This window comes from Oncorhynchus tshawytscha, linkage group LG07 (assembly GCF_018296145.1).
Source record: "Oncorhynchus tshawytscha isolate Ot180627B linkage group LG07, Otsh_v2.0, whole genome shotgun sequence".
Classification (NCBI taxonomy): Eukaryota; Metazoa; Chordata; class Actinopteri; order Salmoniformes; family Salmonidae; genus Oncorhynchus; species Oncorhynchus tshawytscha.
The window spans coordinates 14,601,950-14,618,611 of record NC_056435.1 but is presented as its reverse complement, the minus strand read 5'-3'; the positions used below and the strand labels follow the sequence as shown (position 1 = coordinate 14,618,611).

General features: G+C 42.1%; 1 protein-coding gene across 3 annotated transcripts in view; it reads left to right on the top strand.

Moving 5' to 3' along the window:
* Window positions 1-442: 442 nt before the first annotated feature.
* Window positions 443-16,662, top strand: part of LOC112254023 (neural cell adhesion molecule 2) — a 394,574-nt gene continuing 378,354 nt past the window's right edge. For 2 of the 3 annotated variants that reach the window (XM_024426232.2, XM_024426230.2), the window contains exon 1: window positions 444-700. In XM_024426232.2, coding sequence (XP_024282000.1) covers window positions 658-700 — 43 coding nt within the window. In that variant the 5' untranslated portion in view covers window positions 444-657. Of the gene's footprint in view, window positions 701-16,662 lie in introns of all 3 variants that reach the window. The other variant, XM_024426231.2, reaches the window with a different exon arrangement.

The window sequence follows — 16,662 nt, the reverse complement described above, 5'->3', positions numbered from 1 at the left end:
AAATGCAAAAAAAAAAGAAAATGCTTTTTTTCAAGCTGAATGTGCATATCATTCGTACAAACATACAGCCTGCCATTCGCTGTTCTCGTGTGTGTGCGCGCGTGCCTGATAGAGAGAGAGAGAGAGAGAGAGAGAGAGGATAGGGAGAAGAGACCTGCAGTCGGGACAGTGCTATCCACAACCCGTCAAAAAATGAAACGGTTCATGTCACACGGATTTATTCAATAACATGTGACACTGCAAGTTGCACAGTCCATCATCCATCATCCGTTAGTTTGACTTTTAAAACATAGCTCCCTAACAAATGATTGAACAATAATTTAAACAATATATATTTTTTATAAACCATAGTGAAACAATTATTGGAGTCATCTGGACCTTTAAACGAAAGTTACTTCCTTTTTTTTCTCGAGGGGTATAGTGAGTGGTGCTGTATAAATGCGGACAGTTGAGTCAGGCAACGAAGGAGTAAAAAGTAAGCGCGAGCTAGGGAGCGAGCGAGCGAGCGCGCGCGTCATAGAGGGAGCGAGAGAACGCCAGCGGACCTCAAGACGGAGGGCGAACGGAGTGTCACGGTCCCTGCTATAATAAGAGCTACTCAAAACCTCCACTAAACAGCGAAGGCTGGAAGCAGTCCGTCGGCCAGACCTGCTCAAAATGATTCTCCAACTCCTATGGTTTCTTGTCTGCGGCAGTCAAGGTAGGGAGAAATTGTTTCTTGGCGTTGTGGACTTCGTGGATAAGTTGCTGTATTCGCACACACTTGTCCATATCCCTATCTGCGGGGACAGTTATATTAGGGAGATGTGGGAGAAGGACCGCAGAGAGCGAGCAAGAGAGAGAGAGGGGCGGATTGTTTGACCGCTGGTGTTTTGTAGTTTTAGCACGTCTTCCAAAGATTGAAATGCTTGCTTTTTGAGAAGGGGATTATCAAGACCCCTTTGACTTCACTGAACTGTTCTGGTATTTTTTATTCAGACATTGAATGTGACATCCATCAATTGGTAGAGTAGCTATATCTGGTAAAAAAATAAAATATAATATATATATTCATCAATAGGAGAGAAAGATTTGTGGATATATGCATGTGGCTGTGGAACGACATCAATAGGATGTGCTTTGTTTCGTTTTTTTGTTCAAGGAGAATAAGAAACCGCAAAAAGCAGTGGTATGATATGGGTGATTGTCTAGGGATAACAGAAGGCGTCCGTGGCATGCAGTTGGCAATGCGCTGATTATTTGGCCATATTTTGTTAACACACAGCACATCATAACACAACAACCTCCGAGACAGTTATTTAAATTCAAACTGTTTATTCTTTGATTGATAAATAACTAAGCTTTTGTGGAACAATTCAAAGGCATCATTACCCTCAAGTGTTTAGCATTTAAAATGCGTTCATTTATATCCTGAGCTTTCGAATGGGTGAAGGAGACTTGGCGCAGAATTTTATTCTTCACAGTGACAAGAGTATCGATGATTTAACAAGAACTGATTAGGTATAGACTAAAACTGTAGATTGGTTAGTTTTGGGTGAAAATGTCATCCCAGAATTGGGCGCGTGGACATATATGAATGGCGAGAAGGATTGCTCACCCATGAGTGATTGCATGTCACTGGCACATCAAGGGACACATATTAAACCCGGTTACATTATCATGCTTGGCTTTTTAGTGTCCAAAGGTACCTCTGAAGTTAGCATTCAATTGCGGGCAGTCAAACATTACGTTTGGCCACATTCGTTTTCTTACTGGAACGGCAGGTGGGGGTAGAGCGCTGCAAATTAATATTCAGTCAGAGGATAGGCAATATATGATTGTAAAATTAGGCTAGTGGCCAATCCGAAAAGAAGGGCATTCGTTTTTAGAGACGCATCTACCACAGGCTATGTTTTTTTTTTCATATCTCTAATGTCTCCCATATATGAAATGTATGGTTGTGAAAAAAAATATTTTACTTGCAAAAGTGGTTAAATTTATAGATATTGTGACACTCCCCCTAAACTCAAAATGTGCAGAATAATGCCTGGCTGGAGGGGGGATTGGCCACAAACTCATGTAACCAAATATTGCAAGCTCTGATATTCTACAAAATGTGGGATACAAGTAGTCAGTTGTACGCCCTACATACACAAACAAAAAACATCAGGATATCTTAATGCATATAGGAAGCATAGACCTGTAAACATAGATACAATAGGCAGAAATATTAACTATGAATATGATGATGGTGAGGTTGACTTTTTGGTTACTGGACAGCTGATGACTGGACAACTTTCCACGTCAAATGTGCTCCCTTTCAGTGCTGCATGGTCCTGCCTGGCAAAAATACATAGACCTACAGTTCCATGTGTTTTGATGTTGTGGCTATTGTAATCAGCTCTAAAGAAAACAAGTGGGCTCAGACATCAATTACATTTTTTGGGGGGGGGTTCCAAGGTTCCTTGACAGGTTATGTATCTTTTAGCCTCTACTCGTGAAATTTAGTCAGGGGGCCACCACAGATTATCTTTGGGGCCACACTGGATTTAGCCTCAAATCCAATATGGTGTCCAAAATCCAATATAACTACCATGTTTTTGTTTAAATAGTTTTTTTCCTGAACTCAATATGGCCAACATAATTACACTCAGACACCGTTGCCTGGATAGAAATTGCCCTAGTTTATTTTGTATTGTGTTATTCTGTCTTAATTAAAAATGGTTTCATACAGGCTCTTGGTTTAACTAGGACTATGCGTGGCACTGCCATGCCTCGTGTTTGAAAAGCTGAAGCCAACTAGCATTTCTATGTGTGTAACCATCGTGTATGGGGAGGATGCAATCACGTAGGGTGGCAAGTTCATAAGGCAGGTTTTCACCACATTGAACCAACACACCGTTCCAATGTCAATGCCACCCTGAATCTCCCAGAACTGTCCTCGATAGGCCCACTCCACCATCAGTCCCCCCTCTGGCAGTTAATAAAGACAGACACCATGGAACTGGACTGCCACATACAGTCAGTATGCCGTTCAACAGCCGGAATGCCATCTGGAAAGTGCTGCCGTGCATTGCCCTCGTATGCACCTATTTTTGCTACCACCCGCGGCTCGCCAGCCCATGTGACACCTGAACTGGATTTGCATGTGAAGAATGAGCATTGGTCTGAAACTGTTCAGTCATCCCCATAAGGACATCTATGGCAAACTAGAGGTCCCTTTAGGATGGTCAAACTTAAACAAAAATGCTGTACCTGATTGTGTACGTTGATTGGCGATTGACTACAATTGTGCATGGTGGTTGGGGATTGACTTTATCAGTTCCACCTCCTCTGCAACCCCTTCACTTTCCATCCATGCCGATGTATCTTCTTCAAATGTATGTGTGTGGAGCTGGGCTATGTCGCTCATAACCAATGCTTCATAGTCGTAGTCTATGACCTACACTCTAATTAACCTGAAGTCACCCTCACAGGTTCTGTCACTCTCCTCATCTCCTGTTGGGTCCAGACCGTAATCACAGCCAACTATCCACAGTAAATATCGACCAAATATTCATCCTACCCGACTTCTAAAGGAATATGTAGGACGTGACCTGCAAGACTTTTTGCCAGATTCAACATAACTACAACCACGGGTCAAATAGGAGTTGGAAAGATCTAAGGGCAGGTCTGTTTGTGACAGCCCCTTCACAGACTCTCCTTCACAACCAGACAACCAACCATTCCACTACTGGAGAGTCCCCAGCATTATTCAGGCTGAGATAACATTCCAAGTTAGTCAAAGGGTCTTGTTGGCATGCAAGCTGCATCTGCTGAGTGCCTGTAACCAACTGTTGTAAAAATGGAAACTGATCAACACCCAGCCCTGAATACCCTGCCAGTCATACAGGAAGGATACTGCCCTTGTCGCTGCAGTTTGCCCAGAAAGAGCAGTTAGCTGTGCAACCTGGTCAGGCCCCATAACTACAACCACTATTGGCTGCTTTGTATGAGAGGTCGACCGATTAATCATCATGGCCGATTTCAAGTTTTCATAACAAATCGGTAATCAGACTTTTTGGACGCTGATTATGGCCGATTGCATTGCAATCCACGAGGAAACTGCGTGGCAGGCTGACCACCTGTTACGTGAGTCCAGTGTCATAAGGACCTTGTGGCTGCAAGGAGCCAAGTTAAGTTGCTAGCTAGCATTAAACTTATCTTGTAAAAAAAACAATCAACCTTCACATAATCACTAGTTAACTACACATGGTTGATGATATTACTAGGTTAACTAGCTTGTCATGTTTTGCATATAATCAATGCGGTGCCTGTTAATTTCTCATCGAATCACTTCAACTTCGCCAAACGGGTGACGATTTAACAAAAGCGCATTCGTGAAAAATGTACCTAACCATAAACATCAATGCCTTTCTTAAAATCAATACACAGAAGTATATTTTTTTAAACCTGCATATTTTGTTAAAAGAAATTCATGTTAACTGTGAACTAATTTGCCAGAATGTTACATAATTATGACAACATTGAAGGTTGTGCAATGTAACAGTAATATTTAGATTTAGGGTTGCCACCCGTTCGATAAAATACGGAATGGTTCCATATTTCACTGAAAGAATAAACGTTTTGTTTTTGAAATGAGAGTTTCCGGATTTGACCATATTAATGACCAAAGGCTCGTATTTCTGATTATTATATTACAATTAAGTCTATGATTTGATAGAGCAGTCTGACTGAGTGGTGGTAGGCAGCAGCAGGCTTGTAAACATGAATTCAAACAGCACTTTACTGCGTTTGCCAGCAGCTCTAAGCAATGCTTGAAGCACAGCACTGTTTGTGACTTCAAGCCTACCAACTCCAGAGATTAGGCTGGCAATAATATAGTGCCTATAAAAACATCCAATAGTCAAAGGTTTATGAAATACAAATGGTTTAGAGAGAAATAGTTGACGCGTCATAATTCCTATAATAACTACAACCTAAAACTTCTTAACTGGGAATATTGAAGAACTGGGAATATGTTCGTTAACTTTTTTACATGGCACATATGGCACATATTGCACTTTTACTTTCTTCTCCAACACTGTTTTTGCATTATTTAAACCAAATTGAACATGTTTCATTATTTATTTTAGACTAAATAGGTTTTATATAAGTATCATATTAATTTAAAATAAAAGCGTTAATTCAGTATTGTTGTAATTGTCATTATAACAAATATATACATGTACAAATTGGATAAAAAAATTAAAATCAGCTTTTTTTTGGTCCTTCAATAATCTGTATCGGCGTTGAAAAATCATAATCGGTCAACCTCTTCTTTGTGTCCTCACCTTGTTAGGACACACTCATGTCCTGTCACCTCAAATACTTTGAATCAACCTTGCACACTTTCAGTCGCGAAAAGAGGGGATATTTTAGAGTTGTACAGTACATATACGCTACTGGAGTGGCTGACTTGTATTACAGGTTGCTTTCCTGTAACTTGGTTACGCTACTACTGTATGTGCTTGTGTTGTAAAAAAAAAAAAAAACATGAACACACATTGTAAAGCTAGTTGGCTTCAGCTATTCAAACACGAGGCATGGCAGTGCCTCTCATAGTCAAGGTTATGTCAAGAGTCGTTTGAAACCCTTTTATTAAAGACACAATAACACAATACAAAATAAACCAGGGCAATTTATATCCAGGCAATGGTGTCTGAGTGTAATTGTTGGCCTTATTTGATTCGTAATAAAAATGTTTTTGTGTAAATTATTCTTTACGGGCATGATTGGTATTATGCTAGCCATGTTGGATTATGGACGCCATGTTGGATTTGAGGCTAAATCCAGGGTGGCCCCAAAGATAATCTGTGGTGGCTAAATTGACTAAATTGCATGTGTAGCAGCTAAAGATACATAATCTGTCAACGAACCCTGGACCCCTCCCCCCCAAAAAATGTTGATGTCTGAGGCCACTTGTATTCTTTAGAACGGATTTGCAATAGCCACAACATCAGAAGACATGGAAATTTAAAAAAAATCTTAGTTGGACATTGTAAAAACACCAAGACATCAGCTTCAAATTATTTAGAATTTTGGAAATCTGTTCCCAAGTATTCCGACGTATAATTGACACCTGATCGCATACAATTGTAAGCAAGGTTCGAAATTATGTTTTAATTCAATATTATCTGTTTGGGTTTATTGCGGTCAATTTGCAGTCGACAAATGATTTGTAATTCTGTTCCGAACCCCGACCACCTGCTCAAGAAAATATTAGCCTGTGGCTGAATCTAGTTGATGATCCCTGCTGTACAGACTTCATTGCCAACAAAGGGTATATAACACAGTATTGAGAAACTTTTGTTATTGACCAAATACTTATTTTCCACCATAATTTGCAAATAAATTCATTAAAAATCCTACAATGTGATTTTCTGGAATTCTTTTTCTCATTTTGTCTGTCATAGTTTAAGTGTACCTATGATGAAAATTACAGGCCTCTTTCATCTTTTTAAGTGGGAGGACTTGCACAATTGGTGGCTGACTAAATACTTTTTTGCCCCACTGTATCAGTTGACTTTCTTCTGACTCTGAACTAAATGGTATATCATAGTTGCCTTTGTGTGCTTTAAACACATTTTACAGTTGACAAATAAAACTCCCGTTCCCTGGCACCTCTGACATTGACAAAACCTCACATTGTCACAATGTCTCAACAGAGATCCCCCCTGTTCCCTCTAGTTCTATCCAACCCACCTTACGATGCACTTTCGGCTCTTACAACCTTTTCAGGAATTAAGTTAGCTATTTGTTCGCTATGCCATTTGACAGATTTTTTTTTTTGTTTTGTTTTTTTGCCCGGGCAGAGTGTTCTCTCTGTTAGAGCAACATTAGCATTAGAAATCCCAGCGAGGCTTCCTCTCGGCTGGTCATCGGTTATGCATCCTTGAAGGTTTATGTATTTTGAGTTTTTCCGGTGCTCAGTGAAATGAATTATATGCTCCTCCGTGCTCGCCCAGAGACCATCCAGTGAGATGTTAAGTGGCATAATTAAGATATTTCTTTGATTCACTAGGAGACATGTCAGCGGCAGAGGATTTAAAAGATTTATGCCCCTGTGCACTCTTTGCACTGTGGAGACATACGTGCACAGACGTAGGGAGGTATGTATGTCTTCATCTACACTGATTGAAGTGGATTTATCAAGTGACATCAACCATGCATCATAGCTTTCACCTGGATTCACCTGGTCAGTCTGTCTTGGTGTTCCTAATGTTTTGTACACTCAGTGTATATACATGCTCCTGTATCTGTGTGTGTGCTGTCCTCTCGGTTGTGTGTGTGTGTGTGTTATATTACATGCACATATAGGTGAACCGGTTTGTATCAAGAACTGCAACGTTGCTTGTGTTTTAGTGCTCAACAGTTTCTCATGTGTATTAGGAATGGTCCACCACCCAAAGGACATCCAGCCAACTTGACACAACTGTGGGAAGCATTGGAGTCAACATGGGCCAGCATCCCTGTGGAACGCTTGTGACACCTTATAGAGTCCATGCCCGACAAATTAAGGCTGTTCTGAGGGCAAAAGGGGGTGCAACCCAATGTTAGGAAGATGTTCCTAATGTTTTGTAAACTCTGTGTATATACAGACACACACACACACACACACACACACACACACACGCAGTCTCGTCGTCAGAGCCTCAAGCTGAACCAACACCTTTTCCAATGCTTTCATAGCAAAAATCACACCATATTAATTTCTGCATGAACGTATTAGGCTAACATTCTCTGGGAATAGTTGAGCACACACAATCCTTTTACATTATGTAACACCACTCAGAAAGTCCCATTAAAGACGTGCAAAAGCTGTTCACATAAGGAATGGCCCGTGTCTTCGCTCGGCGCGCACAGGAATTGATTGCATTATTTGATTAATAGAGTGGGAAGGGGGGGAAACACATATACAGACGCGCATATGAAAATGGAATGGCCCCCGGAGGGGAATCGCATATGAAAAAATCAATTTAAAGAACGACTGGAGTCAGCAGGGCCTCCAAAACCGTACAAAGGCCAATCACAATGTTATGGGATATGCTATTTATTTCACCCTTTCTTAGCTCCTTTTTGATTTTTTCACGTGCCCTTTAGCAGTCAATCCCGTAATGTTTTAGAATCGGGGGCGGAATTTGCATAGATGAGAAAGAAAAAAAAAGACTGCACGCAGTTCATCGGCACTCTTGAGACACAGTATGTGTGGGTACACATGTGGAAGATCTATAAAGTATTGGCACTATAGTGCAGTTTGCACCTGTAGGGAGTAAGTGTCAATGTAGCATAAAGGGAGAACATAGAGCTGCCAGAAAATATTTGAGAATCAATTTGTTGGATTCGACATTGATAATGGACAGCTTCAAACGTTGTACTTATGTTAATGATTAGTGAATCTGTCTCTTTGAGCCACATGCTATGCAACGACTGAGTCATTCTACCAGGGTTCAATACATTGACACACAGATCTAACATATACACTCTATATACCAAAGTATGTGGACACCCCTTCAAATTAGGGGATTCGGCTATTTCAGCCACACCCGTTGCTGACAGGTGTATTAAATCGAGCACACCGCCATGTAATCTCCATAGGAAAACATTGTCAGTAGAATGGCCCATGCTGAAGAGCTCAGTGACTTTCAACGTGGCACTGTCCATAGGATGTCACCTTTCGAAAAAGTCAACTCAGAATACAATAACATTCTAGAGGACTCTGTGCTGCCAGCATTGTGGTAACAGTTTGGGGAAGGCCCTTTCCTGTTTCAGCATGACAATGGCCCTGTGCAGAAAGCGAGGTCCATACAGGAATGGTTTGTTGAGATTGGTGTGGAAGAACTTGACTGGCTTGCACAGAGCCCTGACTTCAACCCCATTGAACACCTTTGGGATGAGTTGGAAAGCCGATTGAGAGCCAGGCCTAATTGCCCAACATCAGTGAGGGCCAAACCTCACTAATGTGCTTGTGGCTGAATGGAAACAAGTCCCCGCAGCAATGTTCCAACGTCTAGTGGAAAGCCTTCCCAGACGAGTGAAGGCTGGTATAGCAGCAAAGGGGGTGACCAAATCCATATTAATACTCATGATTTTGGAATGAGATGTTTGACATGTAGGTGTCCACATACATTTGGTCATGTAGTGTATATTCAATGTGTGTTTGAACATTGCATTGCATTGGGATGTTGCAGATTGTTTGCTTTTATGAGTTACAGGTAAAACTCTTTCTCTCCAGCTTTCTTCCCCCTGCTTATACATACAGTTGAAGTTGGAAGTTTACATACACTTAGGTTGGAGTCACTAAAACTCGTTTTTCAACCACTCCGTAGATTTCTTGTTGACAAACTATAGTTTTGGCAAGTCGGTTAGGACATCTACTTTGTGCATGACACAAGTCATTTTTCCAACAATTGTTTACAAACCGATTATTTCACTGTATCACAATTCCAGTGGGTCAGACATTTACATACACTAAGTTGACTGTGCCTTTAAACACCTTGGAAAATTCCAGAAAATGTCGTCATGGCTTTAGAAGCTTCTGATAATGGCTAATTGACATAATTTGATTGAGTCAATTTGAGGTGTACCTGTGGATAATTTCAAGGCCTACCTTCAAACCCAGTGTCTCTTTACTTGACATCATGGGAAAATCAAAAGAAATTAGCCAAGACCTCAGAAAATAAATTGTAGACCTCCACAAGTCTGGTTCATCCTTGGGAGCAATTTCCAAATGCTTGAAGGCACCACGTTCATCTGTACAAACAATAGTACGCAAGTATAAACACCATGGGACCACGTAGCCGCCATACCGCTCAGGAATGTTCTGTCTCCTAGAGATTAACGTACTTTGGTGCAAAAAGTGCAAATCAATCCCAGAATAACAGCAAAGGACCTTGTGATGATGCTGGAGGAAACGGGTACAAAAGTATCTATATCCACAGTAAAACGAGTCCTATATCGGCATTACCTGAAAGGCCGTTCAGCAAGGAAGAAGCCACTGCTCCAAAACTGCCATAAAAAAGCCAGACTACGGTTTGCAACTCCACATGGGGACAAAGATCGTACTTTCTGGCCAAATGTTCTCTGGTCTGATGAAGCAAAAAATAGAACTGTTTGGCCATAATGACCATCGTTATGTTTGGAGGAGAAAGGGGGAGGCTTGCAAGCCGAAGAACGCCCTCCCAACCGTGAAGCACGGTGGTGGCAGCATGGGGATGCTTTGCTGCAGGAGGGACTGGTGGACTTCACAAAATAGATGGCATGATGAGGTAGGAAAATTATGTGGATATATTAACGCAACGTCTCAAGACATCAGTCAGGAAGTTAAAGCTTGGTCACAAATGGGTCTTCCAAATGGACAATGACCCTAAGAATACTTCCAAAGTTGTGTCATAATGGCTTAAGGACAACAAAGTCAAGGTATTGGAGTGGACATCACAAAGCTGGGTGGCAGGGTAGCATAGTGGTTAGAGTGTTGTACTAGTAACTGAAAGGTTGTAAGATCAAATCCCAGAGCTGACAAGGTCGAAATCTGTCATTCTACCCCCACTGTTCCTAGGCCGTCATTGAAAATAAGGTTTTGTTCTTAACTGACTTGCCAAGTTAAATAAAGGTTAAAAAAAATTGAAGCCCTGACCTCAAGCCTATACAATTCTTCTGGGCAGAACTGAAAAAGCGTGTGCGAGCAAGGAGGCCTACAAACCTGACTCAGTTACACATACTCTGTCAGGAGGAATCGGACAACATTCACGCAACTTATTGTGGAAGGCTACCCGAAACGTTTGACCCAAATTAAACAATTTAAGGAAATGCTACCAAATACTAATTGAGTGTATGTAAAGTAATGACCCAGTGGGAATGTGGTGAAAGCAATAAAAGCTGTATAAATCATTCTCTCTACTATTATTCTGACATTTCACATTCTTAAAATAAAGAGGTGATCATAACTGACCAAAGACAGGGAATTTTTACTTGGATTAAATGTCAAACTGAGTTTAAATGTATTTGGCTAAGGTGTATGTAAACTTCCGACTTCAACTGTATGTTATATACTGCGTGTGTGCGTGTGCGTGTGTGCGTGTGTGTGTGTGCGTGTGTGTGTGAAATGGGAACGGGAAAGCAGGGGTAAAAAAAAAAGCAAGAGGGAGGCTAAGAGTGAGGGATAGAAGAGATATTAAGTTTAGATTCATTCAATTGAAGTGAATCCCATTGCATCTAGTCAAATTGCATTCGGCAAAATGGAGTCTGGCTGTGCCAAAATTAATCAAAAGTAATTGAATCCTGCCGGGACAGAATTGTATTAGGACAGACTGACGTGATTGGAAGAGGCATGTTACGTTCTAACGTGTTCCCGTGGTTTCTTCTGTCCTCAACAGGGGTTCTTGGGTCTGGCTTTGTCTTATAGTCAGGCAGTCTAATGGACACCGCAGAGGCGGCAGGGTTATGCCCCGGGCTCCTTATTATAGACTGGGGTACAGAGGAAGATGGGATGGACTAACTGACAGACTTGGGCACACACACACACACACACACCAGCCATCAATCCAAAGCCTTTAGGCCTACATCTCTCTTGTCCCACTCATGGGGTCCACTGTGTTGTAGGCCGGAGCATGGCACTGGCGGGCATGATTAAATGAAGCATTGATGGTGGTAAGGATGGCAGTGCAGCTTCACAATGGGACTGTGTAGGGATGACCCAGTTAGATAGTATTAATAACTTTATAAATGTGATTGGAGGAGCCACACTGGACCATTGTCAGAGCAGAGGGGTCATGCACATTGACCCTGACGGGGCCTGTGCCCTCTTTCCATTTGGATGATTCAAAAAAATTCAAGCTAAAGGTTATTGTACACTATTTTTTTAAAGTTTTTAAAGTTTTTTGGACACTGGCAATGAACACGCCTAAAGCTCTGCAAAAAAATATAACTTTCCCAGAGAGGTGGAAAGACAGGGAGTGTGGACAGACACTGGAGACAGACAATCATAAAGCAAGCGTTGTCGGTTCATTTAAAAAACAAGTCTGTCTTGACGAGAAAAAAGCGGCACACTGAAGTCCTGCAGGTTGTAAAATAGATTGGTCCCAAACCAAACGCAACCGTATCGACAGCGGATTGGTAGAACCAATTGACAGATGAAAAGCCAAAGAGACTGACAACCTCAGACACTGACAACCTGCCAGGGCAGATAGATTGAGACAATGGCAGAGAGCTTATAGGCTACAGTACTGTAAGATCATTGGGAAGTGTATATCGACTGGCAAAGAGAAACCATACCATCCCGCCTTTTAGAGCTGATGCCAGACCTTATCCAGTAGAAGTGTGGCGTAAGCAAATAAAGCGCTTTGTTATTGGACGGTCAATCAGGGAGATGGAGGATGGGACTAATGCTAATGATGGCAGTGTTGCGCTAGCAGACACTAAAGAGCTGGTGCAAGATTCTGCATTGATTTCCCCCTTACTCAGTCACCCAGACCCAGACAGCCTCACTACACACACCCATCATAATGAAGAGAGGAGAGAAGGGAAGTGTCGTGTTGCACGTGCATGATCTATAAAATGCACATGCATGCAGACACACACACACACACACACACACACATGCAGGTATTGCACACATTCACAATTGTAGATAGATACATACATTCAAAACATGTATCGCTTTCTCCTGTTGTCTCTTGCGCTCTCCCCTTGACTGTTTCAATTAAATTTGCTTTAGTGACATGATAACGCAGTAATTTACACAGGAACATTTTAAATCAATGGCAACAGGGATAAAATATAATCCTGCTGTACTTACAAATAACAATTATCCTAATTAACTTCACAGTAATGAGAGCAATAACAAAACAGAAATAACGGCATACATTTATTTATACCTATTGTTCCGGTCACTGTCCCTTAGCTTGTGGCAGGAAGCCACATGATGGCCTGCCAACATAGCACAATGTGGCTTCTCTCCCAATCATTAAGGGAATCAGTTTTTCTGTTAGGATTCATGTTCTTTGTATTGGTTGATAATCACTGGGTAGAATATTGTTTTCAACTCTCTTGGTTTCAGGTTGATGTGAAAATGCTTTCTCTACGTCTTCCAGATAAGTAACTCTCTCGAAGGGATATTTGGCCTCGGCTATGAGTATGGGGTTAATGTGCGCACTCTTTCTCTGTCGGTCTCTCTCCCTCTCTCTTTCCTTTTTATGTCTCTTCAGTTTCCCCATCTCTTGCCTATCCCAACCTAATCTCTCTTCCCTCCTCTTTACCTCCCTCCCTCCCTTAGAGTGGGGGAACAGAACAAGGAGCTCCTGGCTCGTCTCCTGCTGGGTAATTAACCCAAACTGTGATTGATGGGCTCTCCAGCGAGTGCCGCGGGCCGCCTGCCATTGACCTGCCCGGGAACACAGCCCCAGTCTGCCAATCACAGCTCAGCATTACTAATGGGGCGTAAACATAGCCCACCACCGCCTCACTTTGGCATGTCCCAACAGAGACATAGGCTGTCTACATCTGGTTTGTGTTCATTATGGCATGCAAAATATGATTATTTAAAACGTTTTGCAATGGAAAGTAAGTGTTTCTCATTGCATAGGCCTAACACCTGGGTTGTGTTCATTAGGGCACTCAACAGATGATCATTTAAAACAGTTTTGCAACAGAAATTGAAAGCTAGTGTTTCTCATTGGACAATTCCAGGTAGTCCATCCCTGTTTCAGTCTGTTTTCCTCTGCTTGGTGCCTAATGAACCCTACCCAGACCTGGTGCTATATAATAGGGCCGGGTGTCCCCTTGTTATGGAACAATCCTCGTGTCTGTTTGATTTCTTGTGTTTGGCCTGTGGTCCCCTCACTTCCTGCTGAAATAGAGCTGAAGAAAGACTAGAGATGGAGTCTGGTCATATTTGCAGATTCTCAAATTTCATGCCCAGTGCCAAGCGTCTTGTTTATGGGCAGTGCTTTATGAGGGGAGAGAAGATGGAGGGAGGGAGGGAGGACACTTGATACATGCCATGCCCTGCTTCAGAGGAACTTCTCAGAAGTCCAGTACCTTCTGCCACTGTGCAGGGGATTTTTTTTAAATCCCCCTGTACGTGTGGGTAAGGCTGTGTAACACGACTGGCCATTCCACTGAGGTTCTCTCTCGTACTCTTCATGGTCCTGCTACTCTCGTCTCAGTTCTTGAGGTCCGCAGAGAGGAGATATCTCGATTCTCCCTACGTGAACGGTTTCTAAAGCAGAGTCTGTTTGTCTTCACAGAGGAAGTTAATGATGTTTGCTATTGCTGAGACTCATTACACATATTAATACCGTAGATAAGGATTTAGTTTGACTTTTCACATTTTCTCTATTTTCCCACAATGCCTCTGGGATCACACCCACGTCTTCCAGGTGAAGCCGGGGGCAACGTTCTCTCACTGTTTAGTGTCTACTCGACTTCTCTCGTTAGTCTTTCTACAATCCAACGGGGCGGCCTCGCCAGGTGTGTCGGGAAACAAGTGGGCGTTATTTTATTTTTTTAAATTTCACCTTATCTTTGAAATGCATCTCTTATTTTTCTTCCTCTCCTCTGTTATTTCCCAGAATAAATATTTTCCCCTGCTCCCGTTGCAGGGGGCACCACTGGGATCGAGTTTCTCTTTCCGCCAACAACGCGTGGATGCGTAACCATGGACGATGGTGCATGCACCTCTTCTGTGAGAATACAATTCATTCCTTCTCATCCAGTATTTACTTAGCTGTGTGTGTGGTGTGTGTGAGAGAGTCCTCTTTATGGGCATATTGCTGCTCCAGATGGAATCACAGCTTCTCCCCAGGTGTCGATCTAACTCTCTCTCTCTCTCTCTCTTTTCCTGGTAGAGTGCACCTGGGCCATAGCATGCCACTGGGACACCTGACAGATTAGCTTTGTAGATATACCTGACTTCCCCCTCTCCCTCAGGTGCTAGTTCTGCAAGCTATTCTTGCAAGGGAAAAAAATGAATTCATGAGAATGTGTTTATACAACGGAAGGGTCTAATGCTGATTACCACCGGCTAAATCTATGACATTAAAATGCCTATTTACTCTGTTCCATCTGACTGCGCAATCCACTGTCTTGTCAGCCCAGCCAGGCAATTTATAAACTTGATCTCCACTATAAAAGCATCTAGATATTATCTCATATTTCGTTTAGACTAACATTTTGTGTCGGGATCAGACAGGCAGGCAGCTTTTCTCAGCTAGTCAAAATCATGGATCCTCATGTGCAGCTAGTTTGCTGCCTTTCCAGATTCAGTTTGAAGTGATTGTGTTAGTTGTGTTGTTGGCTAGTTCCTCTGAACAACAGTGTCCTGATGAGAAAGCACATTTTCTATGTCAGGCAAAATTGTGCATCATTAGCTCATTACTATGGTTGTATCCAAATAAATGTAACTAGAAAACAGCTTAAACAAACGCAAATGCAGCTGCTTTGCTGTTATTGACGTGACTAAGTTAGCCGTTGATGGCTAGCTAGCAAGCAAGGGATAAGAACATTGCCAGCCAGTATGACAATGGGACATTTAGAACAAATTACATCTCTGGCAACCGAACCAATAGAACGAACGACTAGCCGGCTTAGGTAGCAACCCTAAATTTGTGTCGGGACTATATCTTGTGGAAGAATGAAATAGTATGAATAAATTAATCAAAATAATATTTTTTATGAAAATAAGTATATTTTAATGTTGGTAAGCCCTCCAATGCTCAGACACTGTGTACACGTTCATCTGAGGACTATTCTCTGGAGGTAAGAACTAGAAGGTAGAAAGAACAGATTGGAATCCTGTCCAATGAATTATTTCTGTATCCAGTTGATATTCATTTGTCTGATACACTTTATTGGCAGGAGCATAAATATAAAAGTATGCGCAAACCACTAAAGTAGGTTTGAAATGATTTGACTTTCAAATGATGGAGGAAGGGAGAGAGCGATGCAAGCCTTTCGAAGGGTCTTGGATGCCGTGCATGCCCACATCCCTCTCCTGTACATAAACCCCTTGTTGATGGCTGTTGTATTGACGCACTGGTATAAAGAACCCCACAGGGACCTGGGCCAGCTTAGCGACTGAGCAACCACAGCAAACACACACAAAGCCGAAATGGAGGATCCGTCGAATATCCAAGACTGGCAGTTCTAACTTGATTTGGACAGAATAACAGGATCAATCCAATTGGTACTTGTGAGGGGCAGTTCACCAACAAAGTGATATGGATAGAGCACTGTAACCATCTGGGTCTCAGTAGGTGTCGGAGTGCTGATCAATAATCAGTTTTGCCCTTTAAATCACAATGAGAGGGAACCTGATCCTAGATCAGCACTAGCGTTTAGACAGCGGTCCATCATTTCTGTGGCTTTTAGGAAATATGTATTTTAAGCTTCCTGCTCCTTATCCACATGGCAGTGGTAAGCAACATAGGGAATGAGACATCATTTCTGGACTCCGGGCGGAAATCGGCGCAGCAAATGGACAAAAGAAATGCTCTGCGGCGCCACTCTGGGGTCAATAAGAACAATATCAACATACAGCCAGACTGCCAAGGGGAGGATGTAGCCAGCGAAGAGCGCCCTCAAAGGCTGGTTCTCAAATGGCACCCTATTCCCTTTATAGTGTACTACTTTTGATATGGACCCAAA